The sequence below is a fragment of the Neolamprologus multifasciatus genome, chromosome 16 (genome assembly GCF_963576455.1).
Source record: "Neolamprologus multifasciatus chromosome 16, fNeoMul1.2, whole genome shotgun sequence".
Classification (NCBI taxonomy): domain Eukaryota; kingdom Metazoa; phylum Chordata; class Actinopteri; order Cichliformes; family Cichlidae; genus Neolamprologus; species Neolamprologus multifasciatus.
The window spans coordinates 34411956-34428080 of record NC_140454.1 but is presented as its reverse complement, the minus strand read 5'-3'; the positions used below and the strand labels follow the sequence as shown (position 1 = coordinate 34428080).

Here is a 16125-nt window from a genome sequence, read left to right as displayed (position 1 = left end):
GAAAAGTAAGAACTTTAAGCTGATCTGTCTGTCAGCTCTTCATATGCACCAAAACGAATACTGACATTTGGTTTTGCTCTGTATTTACACCCAGTCTTACTGCGCCTCCGTGTCTCTGTGGTTAAATGCACTTTTTCTTCTATAACACTTTATAAACTCCTATCTGGTGTGAAAGGACCCGCTATCGATCTCATCACTGGCTGCCTTTTCTAAAGCCTCGTTCCAGCATCGAGTCGCTGAAAGGTTATTATAGATGTTTCTCCGTCTGATGACGAGGGGAAAAACGCAGCCTACCCCCGGCTTTAAGCATTTTCTGCCGCCGTCTGAGAAAATTCAGTTTACTGTGATTACCAGAATAACGACCACGTTAGGACTGATGAGCTCTAACAAAAGCCTCCTGAATAAGCTCGCTCAGCTTCAGTGTGCGAATGAGAAAAAGGTTAATTTGGAACAATGTCAGGCCAAGCATCTCCGGGGTTATCCAGACTGTTTTTCTGCTGCTGACGCTCCCGGGGCCGTGACCTCTGTGGCTTTGACATGAATAACTGTGAATAATGTTTTTAAGAAGCTAAAGATTACCCAGCGAGGTCTTCTGAAGAGCAGCGGCAGACATGTGGTGAGCGCAGGGCGATACCAGGAAAACGACTTTGCTGTTTTGGCTTGCGTGACGTTTTTTACCTGTGCAGCTAAGGTGTGGTAGCTGTGACATCACTGAGTAGAGTCACATACGTATCACCGTGTGTCACGTGCTGCAGAAGCGTTTTTGCTCTTCTGTGTGGACACTAAAGCTGTCAGATCATTGTTGTGTTTTTAATAGGAGTGTGTTTGATAGAGCTCCACGGGGAAAGTGTGGTCTGCCTTTGTATGAAACAATCTTGTCAGTTGTATTTTTCTCCATTGTATTTGGACAAAAGTGTCAATTACCATCCGCAGAGAGAAGCACTTTGTTATGTGCTAACCAATTCTGAAGGATTATTATCTTCCTCCTTTGTCTCATATTTCATTTGAAGCGTAGCAGGGCACTGACACTACGTGAGGACGGATTCAACAACGATACCAACGAGGTTTTATTCCAGATCTGACCTAAAGCTAAATGCTGTAAGAATCAGTGTCGTGTGTCATCACGTTTCACTTCTGAATCAGCTTAATTTCTCCTGTGTGCAGTTTCCGTTTGGCTGTTCGGTAGGTTGTTACAGTTCATTTGAACTTGCTTCGAGCTCGCCGTCGTGTGGGGGTCTGCTGCAGGACTCCTGGTTCCTCTTCCCCAATCAGGCTTCTTTCTCATGGCACTGCATGACACAATGATTCACTTGAAGTGTTTTATGACTTTGAGAGAAACACTGACTCTGTGTGATCGGTGCAGGCCATCCACTCTGTCAGCTGGCATCACGAAGGGAAGCAGTTCATGTGCAGTCACTCGGACGGCAGCCTGACGCTGTGGAACCTCAGAAACACCACCAAGCCATTCCAGGTCACCTTCCCTCACGGTGAGACACACACACACTCTCATAATCCCAGAGACAAAGTCGTTGGGCTTTTCCCCTTTATACTCTTTGTATAGATCTGAATATCATAGACTGTAAACAACCCTCTGTGGACCATATGCTGTCATCTGATTTGCCGAGCAGCTCATGGTTATGTCTTTGCTTTTCTCAGTGTAACCAGCCACCGTTCAGTCTCATTCACCAACATTCATGTTGGGTTACCTGCACATTTAGGGTAGACTGTGCTGTATCCAGCAGTGATTGTCGTATGTGCGGTGTTTCTCTGCTGCTTCGTTTTCATTTCCACACTCGGTGAAATCTGCCTCCTCTTCTGCCGTGTCTCCCTACGGCTTCCTCTCATGCAGGGCCGACCGAACTCGTCAGATTTGTGTTTTCTTGCTGTGAGCTGTAATCTCAGGCAAAATCACAAAGCAGAAAGCAGGCGGGATGTGGCTGACGGGGAGGGGGGCACAGCTGATTTCCAGCAGATCGTTTATTTGTCAGATATTTAGTGTCACTCAGGGCGAAAACGGGAGGAAGGGGAAAGGGAGGCATGAAAATGAGTAGAGGTCAACTAAGAACATAAAACTGAAGAAGAGTAAACAGTTAAAATGTTATTTGCTGAGAATGATATAGTCGGACGTTTTTAGTTATAAATAAATGAGTTAAAAACTGTGAGGGTTTAAAATTCAGCATTTAAACAGCTCGACTGCAGCACCTCGGCCTTTTAGTAGCAAGAGGCTAGGTGAGGGGAAGGAGTGCTAACTGAGCTAATGCTAGCTAACGTGACTAACATGGTGTGTCCATAGTCTGAGTGTGTGGTAAGCAACAAACTTCACTGAGCTCACGGCAGAGCAGCATCTTAGTTATCAAAGAATTGGATTAAATATACTCCAAAATGCTCCGATATCACAAACATGTCCAGCTGAGTGATTTGAAATAGCTCAAAACTAGCAGAGCGCTATTAGCTTAGTTAGCACCTATCTGTGACGTCTGTAAGGAAACGTACTTCAGTTCCAGAAATCAAAACCAGTTTGATTTTATTATGTGTTTGTTTTCCTTCAATATGACAATAAGTTACTACTAATTTGTAATGCATTACTTATTACTTGTTACTTTCCTTAGAGGTAATGGAGTACGTTACTTAATTGCCCAACAGAGAACTTATTACTTTCATGTTAATATGACCTGAAATTCATTATCTCATAATTATCAATTAACTCTGTAAACCCAAGGCTACGTTCCCACACACTGACACAAATTCCTAACGAGGACACCGTCTTTCTTTTAGTTTTTGCATTTGAACACAAACTGGCAACAAAGAAAGTTAAAAAGCAGCCGCTGGCTTCTTCTAGGCTAGATTAGCATTAGCATGCTGCCTATGCAGATCCATACAAAGACTGAATGACTCTGATTCAGTATTTAGTTTGAACATCTTTTAAATGTCAGAATCGACTTCTTGTAGAGAATTATGGATGTTTGTCTTCTTCCAAGCATGAAACTGCTGTTCATGTTTGAACCTGTAGCCGTACATGTCACACTGCCCCTCTAACACTCCAGGCTAACCTCTGCATACCTGTTATCACTCGCCATTGTTCCCTCTGTCACACAGCTGAGTCGACTTCTTCACAGTCGGGCAAAAATCCATCATCTTGTTATTTATTTATAAAATTTACTGCTGAAGCTGCCAAATATGCTCACAAATTTTAGCTTATTTAAATTAGCGATTAGCACAGTGCTCTAAATACTTAACCACAGATGTTACACGTGTGTTTGGCTTTCCATCATTTACTTACCTGCTGAGCTGTTGCTTGATGCAGAGCTCGGTGACGACTGGGGCTTTCTTTGCCTTTTGTGTTTCTCAGCTACAACCGTTTCAGTGAGATGTAGGTAATGAGCATTGCACCTGGATAGGTGAGCATAGTTCATAAACCGTCCGTCCATTTTCTTAACGGTGTATCCAATTAAAGGAGCCGGTCTCAGCAGGCCAGGCTGTTGCAGAGCACCATTAACCAGAAGTTTTAGTTTTTTGGTCAGCGTAGTGTTTTTAACTGAACTATCAGAGGTTTCTCACTTTTTACAGCCAACACTTCGTCTGTTTTAAGCACAATGTCCTGTACATAAGGGCACCAAAATGACCTTTTTATAGCCACTTTTCATAATGATGATGTGAAGAAATCTGCGACAGGACGAGTTGTTCTCAGAGAATCCAGGTACACTTAAAATGATTCCCTTTATTGCGTTTAATAAAGGATGCTGCAGCAGAGCTTCAACAGTGATGTTGAAATGATGTTTCTTTCATTTGTTCAGAAAATGCTGAGCCTTTGTTGAAAGGTAGAATTCAAGGTTTCACTGCCTCCAAGCTAGGAGACCTTCTCTTCAAAGGTGTTAATATGAGAAGCATGAATTACTCCCTTTAATACGCTAACTCTGATAATGGACTGTCATTCAGTGAAGAGAGGACCTGGAAACACAGCAAACACACAAAACTCCAGTTGGAAATGAGACTAGATTTGATCCTTCAAGGGGGTTCCTGTGGCGCACTATGTCCTGATTATGCTCACATTATGTAACATTATGAACACAGCCGTGCATTGGTCACTTTGACAAAGCAGCAGGTAGCAACTCAAAATAGCTTAAAAGAGGGAAAAACATGAACATAACAACAGCTGAACAGCAGCTTTTCTTCTTACATCTTCTTATTATGAAACTATAATTTAATCTTTACATGTTGCTCTTCCTTTGCTTTTTCCTCTGATGCAGGAAAGACACAGAAGGATGCGAGGAAGGAGTCGTGCAAACCTATTCTCAAAGTGGAATACAAGACCTGCAGGAACAGGTGCGTGTGTCTTAAACATTTCATTTCCTGATTGCACAGACGTAGCGCCGCATTTTTTTATTGATATTAACCTCTGAGATGAGATTTAAAGATTTATTTTGAGTCCTTACAGGATCAAACAACCGTCGTGTATGCGTCACTTATTTCATCGATCATTGGCGTTTAATTCGATTTGAAACAAGAGCGTGTTTCATTTTACTCGTTACTCATTCTTTCTTTCTGCTTTGTCGAGGTGAGCATCTCTAAATCCCTTCTCTTCCTTCACAACAGTGAGCCTTTTGTTATCTTCTCTGGGGGTCTTTCATATGACAAGGCGGGACGACGGCCGGCACTGACGATCATGCACGGCAAAGCCATCACTGTGCTGGAGATGGATTACCCCATAGTAGAGTTCATGGTGCTGTGCGAGACTCCTTACAACAACGGTAAGGGCATACCGATTCAATTATAAGAGCTGTGTCCCTTTTTGTGGTCTCGCTTCAGTGAGTTTGAAGCCTTTCAGAGAAATGTGGTTTTCAGCCACGGGGGGTTTTTCACCGGCTCGGTGCCATCGGCTTCTCCTGTAATCCTGTCATAATGTGGAAATGACAAGAGCACGCTTCCTTAAAACTCACCAACTCACCACCGACTGACGTTGAGTCATTTTTATATGAATGTCAGCTGATTTTAAATTTGCATCCCTCCTTGATGTTGTCGTGGTAACTAGCATTACCTCTCCATCTTTCTGTTGGCATTCGGCCTTCACAGAGGTCCAGGAGCCTTACGCTGTGGTCGTGCTTCTGGAGAAAGACTTAATCGTGGTGGATCTAACACAGAGCAAGTACGTCACTGTGAAACATACAGTAAGACATCATATATCAGAATCACACCATCGCGTGTGCAAGAATATCACTCAGAGAGTGAAACTGTTCTTACATTCAGCAACAAAGTGAAAGCAGCTGTAGTTCAGAGAGATATCAGCTGCTGTATGACCATGAGCATATGTGGACTATCCTAATTTCAGGACTTTTGTGGATTAATTGTATCGATCTATCAGAAAGTTGCTCTCAGCAGCTCAGTGTCTTGAAGGGAAACAGTTCAGTGCTTTTGTTGTGATAAGATCCTGTGTAAAAACTGCCAAAGATGTTATCCTTTGAAGAAGCACAGCTCAATGCTCTGTGGGTAGATTTAGCTCGCTATCATTGTTATAAAAGATTGAAGGTGGACGCGGCGATGATGTCCTGACAGATTAACACCCAAGGCTAGGCTAGGCATACATTTGAGGAGTAGCAAAACGCTTGGGTATAAATGAAGTTTCCTGGTTAATTAGGTTAGCTAATTACAGCTGTTAGATAGAAATGTCTCCTGATAACACCTAAAGTAGTTTAAACATGTCCAGATCGTCTTTGAGCTCATTGATTAGGAGCTAATTGTGTTTAAATTGTTCATTATAAGTAAATCAGGTTAATTGTATTTAAATGCTTCATTATAAGTAAGGAGTGGCATGAATTTGGAGCGCTGCAGAAACACCCCTCTACATCTTTTAGTGACACTTTAATGTGTGCATAGAAGAACCAGTCGCTCTTATCTTACTGTATCGGCAATAAAGCAGATGAAGCTAGAGTCATTGGCACATTCAATTTTTATTGCTTAGAGAACAGATAAAGAATCCAGACCTTTGAACGTGTCCACTTCCTGTGGGCTCCATGGGAGGACCAACTGGAATTATTCCTTTCGATTAGCTGAGGAATAATTCTGAATAGCTTCATGTTCATAGGTCTACTATATACCACGTCGTGTACTTGCCTGTTGCAGCTACCCCGTCTTTGAGAACCCGTACCCCATGGACATCCATGAGTCGCCAGTGACCTGCACGGCCTATTTCGCAGACTGTCCACCAGACATCATCCCCATCCTCTACTCCATAGGAGCGAAACACAAGAAGACTGGCTACAGCCAGAAGGTAAAGGAGGGGAAGAGTACGGCCTTTGCTGTGCAGATTCATGTTGGGAGGATTTTCTTGTGTTACGTAATCCTCGCATACCGTATTTTTGGACCATAAGGTGCATTAAGCGAAACAAAACAGTCAAATAAGTCAAACTTTACTCAGCTCATTCTTCTTGCTTCCTCCATTTCTGTACCATTGATTGATTAATGTTGAATTCTCTGGCAGCTGCTCTATTCCCATGTTGTTGCAGTATATTAATGAATAACCTCGTATTGTGGATGGATTATCTCAGTTGTTCTCCTGACTGAAGTTTGGTCCGTTTACAGCATCCTGCCATGCGATTGCATTTGTCTCTAACCATCAGGAACCTTCACGTTAACTTTTATCGGAAAAAAGTTAGCGTTCATCCTCCAGCTTCACTGTGTTTATGCTATGCTAACATAGCTGTGTAGCTAGCGGTCACATAGCACATCATTATATACCAGCTAGCCCAACTTCAGTAACCCTACAAACGTCACTGCTGTTTAGTTTTCTGTCTTCATTTATGTTGGAAGTGGTAGCAGAGCTGTACGTTTGAATTTTTCACAAATCTCTCAGTCAGAACATGCTATATCATGTTTAGCTAACTAGCGAGCTAACTTCCTGCTAACTTCTAACTCTGTTAAATGTAATAAATCCTGTTTTCATGGATTTTAAACTTAATTGTTCCACCTGGTAAAGCAGCAACACTGATCATTTTATTAAAGATGAAAGAATTTAGACAGTTTTTAACTCTCAGTGATGCTGCAGTGTTTGTTTGACTCATATACTATTATATATTGTACATATGTTTATTAGTCTCACATTTAGCCATTCTTATATTTTGCTTGTTTTATGTTATTGTATTTTTGCACAACTCTGTTGCTTGTGAAGCTCGCACACAAGAATTTCACTCGCATGTACTGTACCAGCGTACCTGCACATGTGATGTGACAATAAAAGTGATTTGATTTGATTTGACTTTGGGACCTGAAGTTGACAGAGTTTAGGACCCAGATTCCTCCGTGAGGCTCCTGACTACGGTAGCCGTAATGCTCCAACAATCCATCAAGCGGTGCGGCTTCATAGCTTAGCAAAGTCATACTAAAACATTTTTGACAGATTTTAGTAGCACATAAAATCGGTTCGAGGTCAGTGAGCACAACCACAATTCATACATAAGGTGCACTGATGATTTTTGAGAAACTTAAAGGATTTTAAGTGCGCCTTATGGTGCGGAAAATACAATGCTAGAACTGATGTATAAATATGTATAGAGCTGTGTGTCTGCGCTTCGGTTCTTTGGTATATCCTGGTCTCTGAAGGGAGTTTTATTCATAATTTGTCACATAAAATCATCTTTCTAAAATAATTGCTGTTGAAATTTTTAAATTATAGGTAATCATTAGCACACGTATCACTTTTAATCAATTCGGTTTTGTATTGTTTGAGGATGACAGCCTGTGTTTTAGAACAAAAGGAAAAGCAAGGGTACAATGGGACAGAAAGAAGGGGTAATGTGCCCGGGGGTTTAAAATAACCAGTGCTGCTGTGATTATTTTGTCAGGAGTGGCCAATCAGTGGAGGGACGTGGACATTAGGCTCCCACACTTATCCAGAGATCATCATCACGGGGTGAGTTAGAAATGCAGACAGCAATACTGATGACCCCTCTTTAACACCACCCGTCACATTTAAAAGGACAGTTGAGCCGTGTCTCACGCCACGGTGACAGAACCACAGACTGTGGGTTTTTCTACATTTATAGCGCTGCGTAGATTTGATTTCTATCTGTGCCAGCCCCAGCAGAGAGCAGGCCACCTTTGTCAGAGATGTTAACCTGCTCTGAAGCTTGCTCGCTGGGTGGCGTTTGCTTCTGGGTAACACTCACAGATATCAGTGGCAGTCCGGCCCTTTGAGGTCGACGTGGAGACGTTTCACTGCTGAAAGCACAGCGTGAAACACCTAAAAATGCTCAAGTTCTCACGAAGTAGGAACCCAGCTTCACTTTGTAGCTCTGTGAGCCACAAGACGGGTGAGCTGCAGATTCATGAAGAGTGTGATGTTTTAAAAATGCAGCGATAAATTTACTGAGGTAATAATCATTAACACGACTAATTAGACTAAAAGTGAGTGGGAAGGTTGGAAGTTTTACTTGTTGTCATTAATTTCATACTAAATACATTTTTTTTCAGGCATGCTGACGGATCCATTAAGTTTTGGGACGCATCTGCAAGTAAGTCCTGTGCACCAAGCTTTCCTGCATTCTCATTGCAGCGATGCTTTTGTTCCACAGCACAGTTAATCAATCACCTGGGTGATATCATTAATTGCTTAATGACATAATCAGACTAATCATACTCACCCACAGCTAACATACCTGCACACATATGGTTTAGCTTCAGATCAGCTGATCTCAGCGCTCATGCCTCATCACATGATAGATCAGCTGAGAGCATTTCGTACATCTATTTAGCAAACTTCATATGATATAAACCGATCAGACGTAACATCAGACATGGACCATGGAGCAATGGAAGAAGGCGGGTTGGTCTGATGAATCAGATAGGTGGACGGATTATTGTGCGTCGCTTACATGGGGAACCACAGGCGAGCCAACGGGGACAGTCGCTTTGAGCGATGCTCTGCTGGGAAACCTTGGGTCCTGCATCCATGTGGATGTTACTTTGAGACGCACCATCTATCCAAGCATTGCTGCACATCATCTACACCCATGGATGGAGATGGTGCTCCCCGATGGCTGTGGCCTCTCTCAGCAGGATAATGCACTGAAAACAGAAATGGTTGAGGAACTATTTGAGGAGCACAACAACTAGTTTGAGGAGTTGACTTGACCTCCACGTTCCCCAGATCTCAATCCAGTCGAGCATCTGTGGGACTTTGGTGCAGATACCACAGCACACCTTCGGGGTGTAGTGGAGTCCATGTCCTGACGGCTCAGGGTGAATGACACATTATTAGGCAGGTGCTGAAGATGTTGTGGCTTTTCGGTGTATATTCATATTTATCTTAGTAGATGATTGTCAGATGTGCTGCCATTGAAGCCTGCTGTGTTCTGTGTGGTCGTCCCACCACACTGATCCAGACAGAAATGAGTCCAGGTGGAAATAACAGTCGTCTTTTGACTATTTTAGTCGTGACTCAGAGTATTTGACCTCAGTATGTTTGTAATAGCTCAACACGACACGTACGATCCCGGCCATCTTTGATCAGCACACGCTTCCAGCTTTACCGTGTGCACACATTTCTACTACTGCAGCTTTATTAAAGGTGCAGCATCTGTTTATGTGCTTTAAATGGAAAATAAATCAGAAGGCTGTGGTGCAAATCAGTCTCCTCTCAGCCAGACACATTACTGGTCTAATGCATTTGTACAGCTGTGCCAATCGCAGCAGTACGGGGTGAAAATGCCTCGCCAAGTGGAGACGAGACATTTGTACAAAGTAGAAATTTAAAAGGTGAAGAATATGAAGATGTAACATGGCAAACTGCATAAAGCTGTCGGGATATCACCACGTGCACATGGCCGTTTACTTCACGCTTTAACTGAGATGTCTCTGTGCAGTCACGCTGCAGATGTTGTACAAGATGAAGACCTCCAAAGTGTTCGAGAAGCCAAAGCCAGGCGAGGGCCGCGCCGCCGAGCTGGTGGAAGAAGACCCGTTTGCTATTCAGATGGTCAGCTGGTGCCCTCAGAGTCGCGTGTTCTGCGTGGTCGGCATCTCAGCTCACATCATCCTCTATCGTTTCAGCAAATATGATGCCAACACTCAGATAGTGGTGAGTGCTTAAAGCGGTCAGGTGATGTACAGAGACTGAAGGTGAAGCCCAGTGTTGATGTGACACGTTCCCTGAGTCTCCTCTCATGTTTCAGTCTCTAGAGGTGCGTCTGCAGTGTGACTCGGACGACGTCATCTCTCCATCAGAGAATGAAAACAATCCCAGCTTCTCAGAGCCCGGCTCCCACTCACCCCAACCGCACCATCACCACCAACACCCAGCCAGCCCAGGCAGCAGGACACCAGAGGGCATCAAAGGCAGCATCCCCTGCCTCAAGTAAGATATCTATAAACTACGAGATTTCTGTTTGAAGAACAGTCGTCCGTCTCTGCAGCACTGTAGACTTCAAGCACAATCAAGAAAACCACTCTGCTGGTGCATGATGGTCTAATGACTTGCTGAGCCAGTGTTGTGTATTTAAGCTCTGCCAGGTGTTTATGGGTAAATTGGACCGTTACTCCTCATTCCAACATCATTCCTGCCCTCTTCATCTGTTTCAGAGTGAAGGACCGGGCGGTTCGGGTTCCTCCTGGCTACCAGTCAGAGTTGGTCATCCAGCTCCTCTGGGTAGATGGTGAACCTCCACAGCAGATCACCAGCCTGGACATCAACTCAGCCTACGGCCTGTGAGTTTCAGAGGCATAACACTCTGTCCTGAGCAGCTCTGTGTCTGTCGATGAGTCTAAATTAGGAACATTTAGCAAACAGTAGGCTTGTATTATCCATTTTCATATGTTTGTTCGTCACCAATAAAAACAGCATCAGTGCACAATACAAGCATGGCTGTGAAGCGTGCAGGGAACCAAACCTGCACAGACTGAGGACATTTGACTTTCTGAAAATAGCCAGATTATAAACAGCAACAGTGATGCAACAGGAGAAGAACATGCATGTGGCAGTAAGAGGGCTCGGCTGTACACAGATGTGTTTATAGTTGGCTCTTGTATATGCGCTTTGTGCAGTATTGAGTTGGTATTTGCAGTATTCGTACTGTATCATACTGTGAGGCTGGCCGGAGCATGTAAATATGATAATGGGCCATGTGTAAGCTTTGTAATCTTGCTGTTACTGCCAGCAGTTAATGTAATGTGACCAAATTATTTAAATGTGTTCTCGAGCTTTCTTGACAAATGTAACACCTGCGAGCCAAGCTGAGAAAAACACCATATGTCCTGTGACCGTAGCAGTGACGAGCAGCAACAAACACGAGCACATCGTCTTCTTCTAGCTGCTTTTGTTATTTTAAAGTAACTAATAATGATTATATGTTGTGCTGAAGTCAAACGGGAGCTGCATGACTTCCTGAGCTCGCAGGGTTTGAGACCACTTGTCTGGCTTTGCTGTGAATAGAAGCTTTATGGGCAGAAACCAATAACAGGAGTTTTCAGAAAAGCTCTGGGTCAAGGCAGTCGCCCCATTTGAATCTCTGCTCTGAAGCTTTTCATATCTTAAGTGAAAATGCAGCAATTGATTATCCGGCTTTTTGATGCCTTTCTCACATACTGAGCAGAACAGACACAGTCCTCCTTTAGCCGCACTAATGTAAAAACATTCCTGAGATTATTGACGAGAGCAGAATAACATTAGGATGTCGGAGACGTGCTCAGCACAGCAGAATAAGGACTCAGCTCTGTCTCCTCTGGGTTCAAGCTTAAAACCCAATCCACGTGTAGTTCCCAGAAACGTATCGTCCAGCTGCAGCTGCTGGGAATATGTTGTCCAGGCCAGATGTTTATAAGTTAATGAGGCTTTTTAACAGTGATTGTTCCAAATGGTTTCCACGGGGCGGCTGTGCTCCCATTGGACATTTTTACTCCTTGTAGCTCGGGTCAGTGAAAGTGTGGTGTGCTCACAATATTGTAGCGTATGCAGTGTTGGGAAGGTTACTTTCAAATGTATTAAGCACATAAACCTGTGACACAAAGATCACCAAACTGAGACGACCACAGACTGTTCTCCTTCATAGTGATGAAGGAAAACGCTGGCATGTAAAAGGGCATTTACTCCCTCAGGACCTGAAGCTCCATAATGCTCCCCTCCGACAGCCAAACCCATCTGTTCTCTGATTGGATCGTTAAATTTGTGATTCACATGACATTGACCAATCAGATGAAAGGAAGAAAAATAGGGTCAGAATTCGTACTTGTAACTTGAAACCTGAGTTTCACGCGTATTTTTCCACACGCAAATCTGCTTTTACAAGTGCAAAATATTTATGACCACAATTTGAGCCCATATGATGCATGGTGACGATCAGTCATGTGGGAATTCTGGGATAAGTATCGGAAACATGGAATAAAAGCAGACTCTTTAACTCATGCTTAATTTGACAGCGTTTTTCATGTTAGTTGGGACAACTCTAATGTGTGTGCGTGTGTGTGTGTCTGTGTGTGTGTGTGTGTGTGCGTGTGTGTGTGTGTGTGCGTGTGTGTGTGTGTGTGTTCGTGTCCAGCCTGGCGTTCGGGAATTGTAACGGCCTGGCGGTGGTGGACTACTTGCAAAAAACTGTCATATTATGTATGTCGACACTGGATCTGTACGGAAGCACCGACCCCTACCAGCGCCTTACCCGTTCCCCCCGCAGGAACAGGCAGTCCACCTCAGGTAACACACACACACACACACACACACCTGATACTCAGTGTGCAACATCACGACATCCAGACACTGAATCTGATCTTTTCTCTGCTCCTCTGTCTTCTTCTCTTTCTGTCTCTTCTGATCTAGTGCGTGACAAATATGACAGTTTCAATATATTCCTTCAATATTTAATCAATCATTACTGTTAATCAATCATTACTGTTGATCAATCATTACTGTTAATCAATCATTACTGTTCAGGTGCTGTTAACAGTGATGGGAAGTAGAGCATATGTAAGGTAGTATGCACTACTCAGCCCCGACTCTTAGTTTTCATAATATTTTACATTCAGTTACATTATAATTACAAAGTACTTTTATTATTATATAATAATATATTCATTGAATATATAAATATATATTCTAATTTAAAAACACGCCTCTGCCTGCTGTTGTTTTCTAATGTGTTACTTTACAAACTGCATTCTTATTATTTTAGAAACAAAATTTAACTTCCAAAACATTTAATGTGAAAACTCTTGGAAACAAAATGCAAATGTATCAAAGTGGATTTTCTGAAATGATTTGACACATCAAGCCTTTGTTTGTAATGCAGGTGTTTAGTGTGTAAAGTAATCATGTCCCACTTTGAACGGGATGATTCTGCAGTGACCTCGAGAGCTTAAAATACAAACCAACTGAAATAAAAACATCTTTAATAAACTGACGTTTTAGGCACAGCATTAAAAACTAGTGAGAATTAGTGGTGGTGTTTAAACTCCTCTCAGCTGACTGAAAACAGAAAATGTGACATTAGCTTTGCAGTTAGCACATCGTTAGCATTTATGGTTGATGAAGATAACATCAGACTATCTGTAACACGACGACGGCCTGGATCTCCTGTCCTTCCTCTCTGTCTGTCACACACAAACACACACACACACCTGCCCATCTCTGCCTGTCATAGAGCTGCACTGTGACATGAAGTGCATGTTAACAGGTTGCGTGTCATTCCACGTGGGCATCATATGCATGTTGTCATTTGATTTCTCAGTCTGTTGTTTTCAGACCTGTGAGAGCCACACAGGTGTTTCTGATCCCTCCTCCTTTCCTCCTTTTCTCGTCTGCTGACGGCCTCTGAAGCATCTTAATTATATTTAACGTGCTTGATATTCAGACCCAGCGTTTAGAAATCACTGTGTAAAATAGAGGCCGACTCTTTTTTGGACCAGGCACCAACTTGGTGGTAAATATTTCAGAAGAACTTGCAGCAAGTGCTCGTTTCATTGCGTAATTCCCACAGGTGAGCTGAAAATACTCCGGTGATTTTTTCGTATGCTGTTGCACCCTACACCTTCTGTGTGAGCGCTTTAAAATCAATGTGGAGACAGAAGGGAAAATAGAAGCGGGCAAACATGCCCTTTTCTGTGCCGCGGGTGGTGCTGTGCTGATCTGAGGCACTTACTGTGCTCCGGTTCACATAAAGGCTCAACACCAGACTTCGAGAGCACGGCCAAAAGGCCAGTGCGGGCGCCCAGTCTGAACACTTCCTGTGCCTCCCACCACATCTTTAGCTGTTGTCATCACACACACACGTGTATGAGTGTGAACGCTTTCAGCCATCAAATGTGGGCATTTACTTCTCAGAATGATGTCACAATGCAGATGATTAAATGACAACGAGCTGGGTTTCCATGCTGCGCTGCTGGTAATGACATGTTCCCTGCTGACACCAGTGACACCAGCAGTTCTGGGTTTGCTGGAGTAGCGGGTATTTCTTGTGCCCTTCCCTGACACGATCTCACTTGCTGCTTGCTCTCACTTTCTTTTCCTCTCTAAGCCTGTGTGTTCTTCTCTCCCCCCCCCCCCCCCCCCCCGCCTCCTCTCTCTCCCTACCCCCACCCCTCCTCATCCACCCTTCCCTCCTCATCCATCCTTCCCTCTATCCTCATGCATTCCTCTCACGAACTCTTTTCTCATTACTGCCATTCTTCCTTTGCCTCCACCCCACTTACGCTCTTCCGTTTCCTCCCTCTTGTCCTCTTTAACCTCTCCTCGCTTTAAACCCCACTCCTCATTTCCACCCCTCCTTCCTCCTTCCTCCTCCTCCTCCTACTTTGGTGACTCTGTGGCTGCTGGTGTGGGCATGCGGGCCTGCCTGACAGAGTTTTGCATGCGCGGCCTGTCTAACTTTTACTCAGATTCAAAGAAAAGGATCCGTACATCCTATCAGAGTAAGTCGGGCCTTCCCAAAGGCCGGGGGAGTCGGTGTATGTGTGTGGGGGTGTGGGTTGGTGTTTTGATGGACATAGTAAGACATGATGTTTGGTCCAGATTATTGCCACAAGAACTGACACAGACTCGAAGCCCGGGACAAACCACAGACATGACTGGGATAAAGCGAGACGTCACCTGCAGAGCTTTGTCTATTCCAGTCATGTCCAGCAGTCTGTCCTTTGCAGAAGAAGACACTTCTTTGAGACAGCGGAGCAAGCGCAGTTATAAATAATGCATTATCCATGCGATGTATACTTTAACTAAAGCCAGCGGGGTTATTGAAGCTAACTGTGCTTTTTGTTGACGGTTACAGAGGAAAGTTTAACGACCTCTCAGTGTCTTCAGCCGTTTGTAACGTCAGCATAAACAAGCATCACCAAAGTTTGGCAGAACCTGTGACTGAAGACAAATAATGTTTTGAGCTGTGACGACTCTGCGAGGCTGTTAATGAGTCCTTAATGAACGCTGCGTCAACAGCCCACGTCTGCAGCCGGGCTTTGAGGGCCGAGTTAGAAATCTCAGTGTTTGTGGCAGTTTCTACAAACGGCTCCATGTCGGCTCGTGCTTGCTGCATGTGACTGAATATGATCCTGTTTGAATTTGTGCGTGTGCTGTTTCGTATGTTCGATATTTATTCCACTTTATCATGAGATTTGCACTACATGCTTTTTGAATTTTAATGCAAGCTGGTAAAAGATGTTAAATCTGATTGTAGTGCAGGTCGCATCGGTAATCAGCCACTCGGCCCAGCCAGGGCACTTTGAATCCTGATAAAAAAAGCAAAGAGCAAAGATTCGAGGCTGACCTCGGGAGGAATGATGTAACGATGAAGCATTGTCGCTAGCTGCACTCTTTCTTTGGGCTTAGCGTGGCTGACTTCTACCAATCAGACGTCTGCTTAATCTGCATGACCGGCTTCAAATAATCTGACACACTGCGTGTGCTGCTTCTTCTTCCTGTCGGCTGCTGCAGGCCTTACTGAACTCACTGACAACCAGCAGTCGATTGACATGGAGAGGAACAAGTCGCCCACTTCAGGTAACCTGCTCACACACTCACACAGACACACACCTGCAGCCTCCAGTCCTTCATTCCCTGAATGCAAATGTCTTTGAGTGTTTGTGGGTGGGATGCTTTGTCTTTAAACTTGAGTTACAGCCTGTGGTCACCTCGTCACCAGAGCGTCGTCACGTGGTGAG

The 16125-nt window shown here is 43.9% G+C and overlaps 1 protein-coding gene across 16 annotated transcripts in view; it reads left to right on the top strand.

The window, feature by feature from the left end:
- Nucleotides 1–16125, top strand: part of stxbp5l (syntaxin binding protein 5L) — a 145294-nt gene that overhangs the window by 96687 nt on the left and 32482 nt on the right. For 9 of the 16 annotated variants that reach the window (XM_085135596.1, XM_085135594.1, XM_085135592.1 and 6 more), the window contains exons 8-20: nt 1364–1487; nt 4248–4323; nt 4594–4748; nt 5071–5143; nt 6118–6265; nt 7836–7903; nt 8464–8504; nt 9855–10069; nt 10164–10345; nt 10570–10695; nt 12522–12673; nt 14815–14883; nt 15899–15964. In XM_085135596.1, the coding sequence (XP_084991722.1) occupies nt 1364–1487; nt 4248–4323; nt 4594–4748; nt 5071–5143; nt 6118–6265; nt 7836–7903; nt 8464–8504; nt 9855–10069; nt 10164–10345; nt 10570–10695; nt 12522–12673; nt 14815–14883; nt 15899–15964 (1495 nt within the window). The remainder of the gene's footprint in view (nt 1–1363; nt 1488–4247; nt 4324–4593; nt 4749–5070; nt 5144–6117; nt 6266–7835; nt 7904–8463; nt 8505–9854; nt 10070–10163; nt 10346–10569; nt 10696–12521; nt 12674–14814; nt 14884–15898; nt 15965–16125) is intronic. The other 7 variants (XM_085135597.1, XM_085135595.1, XM_085135593.1 and 4 more) reach the window with 1 other exon arrangement.